A 7,241-nucleotide genomic window follows, 5' to 3' on the forward strand; every position below is an offset into this window, starting at 1 on the left:
CTGTAACTGCATACCCAGCGCAATGACTATACCCCATTGCACTCCAAGTGAATCTGAGTACAATGGGGGTATTCACAACGGTGTCGTAAGTGTTGTATGTCGTAAACTTTAAACACCTAAAAAATATATTAAGAGGGTTCGCAAAGTACCACGAAAGTCATATTATGAACTTTCGCAGAGCTACAAATAGTTGGTGGTGGTTTTAAGTTCTCTAAACATTTATTTAAGCTTTTAAAGTTTACGACATAAAACAATACGACACTTAGGACACCGTTGTGAATCCCCCAAATGATTTTATTTTTTTGGTGTTAAGAACACGAAGTAACTGACTAAATGGAGACAGTGGTCCATGCAGATTATTTGTTTTTATTCCTTTTCACAAAATACATATTTTTCAATTTAACAAAAAAAAAATATTTTGTACACAAAATAATGGAATAATTTTATAAAAATTATGATATTTCTCTTTTGGATTTGTCTACAGCATTTTTAGGAGTAAAAACCGGTTACAGACTTTTGAGCAGCAACTTTTATGTGAAGCGCTCCCTTTGTGCGGCGTTATGTTATATAGTGATACTAATTGAAATATACGCCTACAGTAACTATGGGTTTTGTCCATCTGTCAAATAATTGTTAGGACTCCATCTCCGAAGAAGTACTCATCTTTGGATGGGATCTAATTTTTAAACCAAATTTTAATTCTGTCGTACGCATCAGAGCGGAGTTTGATTTTTTAGTTCACTTTAAAGGTTAGTTCACTTCTAGTTCGTTCATCTCAATGAACTAGCTCTTCTGAGTCTATAGCTCACCTAATTGAACTAGTTCGGTAGTAGAAGCTGAGTTACAGAACAATAAAAATGTATGTTTTATAATGTTATGTTTTGAAAAAAATGTCGCTTACGTTATTTTGGCCGTTAAAGCTCGATATGTACACCAGGGATTGGCATTGGTTGATCGTCAACTGTTCATACTCATTCAATACCGCAGCTTTGTATGACTGAGCAGCGGCGTTGGCTTAGTGGTATCGATACCTAAACGAAATTAGAGGATGACTGAACACGAGCGCATTGCGTGCTGTCTTGCAAATACAGCCACCACAAGTGAACGATGCTTATAACTGCTCATACTGATATTGACTTCGGCAAATCTGTACTCTGAATGATCGTGCACGAAACCAGCAACCGCCGTATTTGATCTTTATTGAACTTTAAATATCTAACTTGAACGGGCTATTGGGAAACTATGTATGTATGTACTTTAATTTGCTGCTAGACGGCTTTCACAATTTGAAGACTAATCAAAATTGGTGAAATGAAGTTGATTGCATTTAACAAAATACTTGCGGATTTTCTTAGAAGCGCGAACTAGAAAAATCAAGACTGAAAAGTTGTTAAAAAAATAAATATATATTTTTTTTATAAAATCAAAATACCAAAAACCCATGGTACAATTATTACCGGTATTGTGTTCGCATTTGAATGTTGATTCTTTTAATTTTAGTTGGATTTATTTTTTCAGCAAATGTTTATTTTTTGGCTTTTGCAAATTAAATGTGTACTCTGCAAGCAATATTCAATTAATAAAGGTTTTGTAACATATATGTTCAAGGACCCAACATTTAACTGGATCATTGTTATCGGCAGCGAACGAAGAACACAAATTTCTTCCCCTTTAAAAAGCTAAAATTTCACTACTAAATATTTAAAAACGTTCTCAAAACTTGCAAAGAAATTTGGAAAAGAAAAACCTTTCATTATTGAATCGTGCTCTGCAAGAAGGTTTGTTAAAAAAAAATACGGATACATATTATATGGTTTATGGGGTATGAAAATATCCTTTCTGGTAAGACAATACCTGTAATTATTGTACCATGCCAAAAACCTACCAAATTTCGTTGAGATACATATATAAATATTTGCTCGAGTTATCGTGTACACGGACAAACAGACATGGCTTGATCGACTTCTGTCTTCATTCTGAGCATTTTATGATTTGAATGTCTAAATTTATCTCGATTCTTTGATGCTGTTACGAACAGTCGTCAAGCGAACAAAGTTATAATAACCTTGTGGCCAAGTGCACTCGAGTATAAAAACTATAACGGACAATTTATTTTTTACCGGCGTAAAAGCAAACCCCAACTGGGATTTCAAACAGTTTTTTACTAAACATTTCGAGCACTAACCGCCAAAAAGATGTAACTTACATTATGTAAGTGCTCTAAGAACACTTTTTCGTTTACATAGCTTTGGCGATTATCCAACGAATTTACGCTTGCAGCAGAAGTCGATTTCCCAGTATCTTTTTACTTTCTCTAGATTACTTTCTTGATATTGTGATTTTCTTTTAAACGTAAAACTATTTTAATTTAGGAATAAATTAAGGAATATAGTTTTAAATGCATGCAAGTAGACATGCATAACGAGAAAAGCATTACAAAACCTACACACTAATGAAAACTTAAGTTGCGAAAATGCAAAACAAGAACTTAAACAATTCTACATACTTAAAGTAGAGTATTAAATAGGGCCATTTTCCAAGTCATCAGTTAACTAATAGAAAAACAGCTGTTTTTAGTATACTACAGTCAACCATTGGTCAAATTGATACTGTGAAATGAAAAATGGTAGTATATTAGTTAACTAATGACTGTTAAAATAGCACATAAGCTTATAACAAACCCAAAAATAAGCTCTTTAAAATAAATAAAAAAAAATCTATAAACGAGAATAAGCCTTTCATAGTCCGAACACCGGTTTTTAGTGTTAAATATTATTGAAAATTAAAGCAATGCAATCTGAACAATTTGTTTGGCTACACACTATACTATAAACTGCTACTAGTAATTAGTAATTAAATCTGCACCTTTGTATGGCTTTGCTTGCTGGTCCTAAATGGCCAAAACCAGAAGCAATTGTGTTAATTTCAACTTGTTTCCAGCAACAGTAGGCACAGGGGGTATGTTTCTCTTTCTCAAGTAATTCAGTACATTTCGTCTCCAACATCAAATCACTGCGCAATAGGCCCAACGAAATTCGCTTTATATTCGTGTATGTGACACATTTTTTTTTTATTGGTACATTTTTAAGTTATGTACATACATTTTTTGAGAATGATTTTTTTTTTTATCAAATTTGACCGTTTTCATATCAATAGATTCATTTTCAAAACGAATGCGCGTGCGGGTGCATACAAAAACATATAAGGAAATAATAAAAATTAGAAACCATCAGATAATAAAGTGAAATAAACTTAAAAATTTGTATGTTTTAAAAAGTCGCTGTTTGGTGCTGATCGAGTATTATCTTCTACTATGTATGTATGTATGAATGTAGTAGTACATACATATGTTAAGGATAAGAAATGTGTAGATAATTTTAGTGAGCGATGTTATGTAACTAACTAACATTAAGTGAGCATGTGCTGTGAAAGGGTTATTTTTATTTACTTTCCTAAGAACATATAGATGAACGAAATGAAACGAAATTAGGGTGAACAAATTTATGAAATGGATGAATGTGCAACATTTTCGCTCGGTTATGTGTTTTTATATTAATGAATGAATGGATAACAGGTATCATTTGTATACAAAGATTTATAGCGATAAACTGAAATTGTTTAGCTTAACTCTTTCACGCCATGTGTAGTTATTACAAACATCTTTCTAAGTAAATGCTAATAATATATTTAAATTGTTCCTTTACGAGTCAGATTTACAGGATTTAGTCAGAATTTACAGGAAGTCGTTCCCTTACAAGAAAATCCGTACCTGAGAAGACTTTTGATACGTTCTCCACACAGACGGGTCCACGTAAACGGAACGACCAAGGACTGTTACTCCAGCAACACTCGACAAAAACTCTTTGGGAATTTGTATGCTGTTACAACAACAAAAATAAGACTTTTGAAAGAGTAACTCAGCACCTCGTTCACTGCAATGCTTTCTGTAAGGTGCAGTGTTGCCAGTTTAGTCTTTTTGAGCCTAGAACTAGATTTTTTCTTTGTCGTTTAGCTTCGAAATTTAGAATTTAGCTTCGTGGCCTTTTTCTAGCCTTTTCTTATTTTCAAACTAGCATTTTTTTAAGGATAATCCTCCACAATATTTGTAGTAGCACTAAATTATTGTTGCGGTTCAGTCTTACTTGACGAAATTTTACGCGAATATCACCCGGCGGCATCGGTCCGTCCGACGAAATTTACTCGGCGCACCCGTTCTGTTTAGACTTTAACAGTTTTTTCAGGGGCTCTCAAGTGTCCCTATAAAACCAGGAAAAGCATGTTATGTCCTAGAACTCCGCACCACACGGGAATGACGTCAAGCACTACACCGTGAGGGAGAAAGGTAGTTAGTCGCCGCTGTTATGCCGCAGACTTTTGGGGATCCTTAGCCCCTGCATCGCCTCTGATATTGCGTTACATGCTACCCACCATTTTTCGCTGCTTTGTAGCATAGCCTGTACGATTGACTTAGGCGTGAAACTCTCGCCAAATATGTTGCGAAGTTTGCATCTGGTACTGTCAAATCGCATACACTCAAAAAAGACGCCTTCTATTGCATCTCCTCCGTAGTAGTCGCATATGCAGGGCCGTCGAGCGAAAATTCGGGCTCCGGACTGAAAAATCACGGGCGCCTATATATAAATTGCATTAATTTAAAAGCACGTAATAATTTTCTATAGGTATGGAGGCAGAAACAATCAGCACGAAATAATAGCAAGGTATGGTTCTGATATTTCAGGCCCCTTAAAAAGCCCGGTCCGAGGGGATTCACCCCTTTTCCGGTTCGTGTTTGAATTGGTGAAGGTATGGTTTGAAGCATCCGTGTCGAGTTAAACAGTTTGTCAAATAGAACTCGACTTCGTCGTTTAGTCTGCCGCATTTGCGTGTATATACGGTGTGCTCTTCACTATGCGCGCTCCAGTTGAAACAGTCACGATTGTAATCATATTGTAATGTATGAAGATATTTGGTGGTATAAATGTACCACTACTTTGTCTTTAAGGACTACTATTTTTCAGAAAAATGGTTTTATTAAACGGTATGGCATTCAAATATGTTTGCACAAGGCTTTCATGAAATTTCATGATCGGAAGTACTTCAGTTGTCGAGATATTTACATTTTTGTTGCCCGATGACACATTTGTGCACGTTTTTGTACAGAAAGGGCCCATTTACATACGACTTTTGCTTCGCTTTGCTTCATAACTCCGCTTTGACAGATAAGTTCAATACATGATTTTATATGAATCTTGCTAAATAGAATGCGAGGAAAGCAAAACGATGCAAAATTATGGGCAACTCTCAACTTTTACGCGCTTGGGCAATCAGCTGTCTACATGTATCTTTTCTCGCGCGCTTGTATTTGCATTTAATGGCAAAAATAAGGAAACTAAGAATTATTATTGCTATTATTAATTCATATTATTATATTGTTACCTATTTTATACAGATAAAATATGAAGGAAAAGGAGAACGCAGAAGCTGTCAAAGCGTTTATTGTAGCATACCTTCTACGCTTCACGCTTCGTTATCAAAGTTCGAAAGCGAAGAAAGTCTTATGTAAACGGCTCTTAAGAGTTAATGAAATGTTGAAAAGGCTGACCTTTTTTAACCTTTTTAAGAACTAATTTTTGAAAAATTTTTTAAGTGTTTTTGATGCGTTTTTTTTTTGTTTTTTTATAGTTTTCAGTTCAATTTCACAAAGTATCTGGAAAATAATCTGCCTTATCCTTAGTTTCACCCGAAAAGAAATTCTCCCGAAAATTTTTACTCCGCCCTTAGTAAATACATGGAAACCAAAAGTTAAAAGTGAACCGGTTCGGGGAAAATTAAACTCATGACAAGGCTGAATATGAATCACTCTACAACGAAATAACGATAAGTATATTTTTTAATAAAAATAAATTCACCATCCTAAAAACTTTTCAGCAAACCACTGGCAGTATTTTTTATAAATGCAGACTTATGTATGTATGTATGTATTAAGTACTTGCGAAATGCTTTGAGGTAAGTAGTCAGTTTATTTATGTGCTAATATTTAATATTTATGAAAATAATATAATGAAAATGGTTAGTTAGGAAATTGGTCCTTTAAATTAAAAATTTAACATACCTGTCCAAAGCCATTGGCGAGCACTTTTTTGTATACATTAAAGAGATTAGCTGTAAAGTCATCAACTTTGATAGTTTCCGCCAAAGTTGTGGTAAGAAATTCTTCATCGTGGGCCACATTATGCATCAATTGGTTAATAATGGTTTGCAAATGTTTAGCCTTTTCGAACTCTTTGCGTGGGAAGGACGAAGGCACCAGAATGAACGGAGCGAACTGGTATTCAAAAACGATTAATCAACTTAGCAATCACGGATTACAATAAAAAATACGTACATATAACGCACGTTTAATAATATAACGAAGTATTTCAAAATTTAATTAAAGTTTTATCAATCCATACAGTTGATATGCAAAAAGACAGATGGAAAGACACATATCTTCGCCATATTTGGAAAATTTGGTTATCTGTTAGACTCCACATATTATACTTATCAAACTTATTAATTGGATAATGAAATCTCCAAAAACGTAAATTTTGAGTTACTTCTCTATATTATTAAACGTGCGATATGTATATATATATATATGTTTGTATGAATGTGCATACACAATCGGTAAATCAATAGCACCCCCATTTCCAAGTGACTAATGTTTTTTATTTATTTTTAAGAATTCGTTTTATTGTTTGTTTGTTTAATTCTCATTTTCAATTAAAATACACTTCATTCTCTAACAAAACCCATATAAATCCTAGTTTAAAACTTTATAAAGAACTAATAAAATATTTTACAAATTTGTTTGGAATTTCCTGTGTGCGCGGTTTTTTATTCCAAATTTTCGCCTGCAGCGATTTTTTTTAATGCATATAAAGCCATATATTTTAATATATAGTGAAAATTTGGAAAAAGAGCAACATTTTTTGGAAGCACAACGTCACTATAAATTGTTTTCGAATAGGGTCAATAACACATTTATTTTAGAAAAAATACCCGTTTTTAATAAACAAAGTTAATTTTTTAATTATTCTTTCTTTATATACAGTCAGTGTCAAATGTATGTAAGTTTACACCTTGTTTTAATATAATATTCACAATTATTTTCATAGAATTTTTTTTTTCATTAATTATTTATCAAAATATAGTTCATTCTATAACATAACCATATAAATCAAAGTTTGACACTTTATACA

General features: G+C 33.3%; 1 protein-coding gene across 3 annotated transcripts in view; it reads right to left on the bottom strand.

Moving 5' to 3' along the window:
• Positions 1-7,241, bottom strand: part of LOC118733125 (glutathione synthetase-like) — a 32,509-nt gene that overhangs the window by 11,931 nt on the left and 13,337 nt on the right. Inside the window, exons 4-5 of one of the 3 annotated variants that reach the window (XM_036462361.1) lie at positions 6,113-6,325; positions 2,866-3,038 (exon numbers count right to left, since the gene is read on the bottom strand). The exons of 1 other annotated variant lie outside the window; for it this stretch is intronic. In XM_036462361.1, the coding sequence (XP_036318254.1) occupies positions 2,866-3,038; positions 6,113-6,325 (386 nt within the window). The remainder of the gene's footprint in view (positions 1-2,865; positions 3,039-6,112; positions 6,326-7,241) is intronic. One more of the 3 variants, XM_036462362.1, reaches the window with a different exon arrangement.

Source organism: Rhagoletis pomonella, unplaced genomic scaffold (assembly GCF_013731165.1).
Source record: "Rhagoletis pomonella isolate Grant_MI unplaced genomic scaffold, Rhpom_1.0 Rhpom_scaffold_00002, whole genome shotgun sequence".
In the NCBI taxonomy this organism is placed as follows: Eukaryota; Metazoa; Arthropoda; class Insecta; order Diptera; family Tephritidae; genus Rhagoletis; species Rhagoletis pomonella.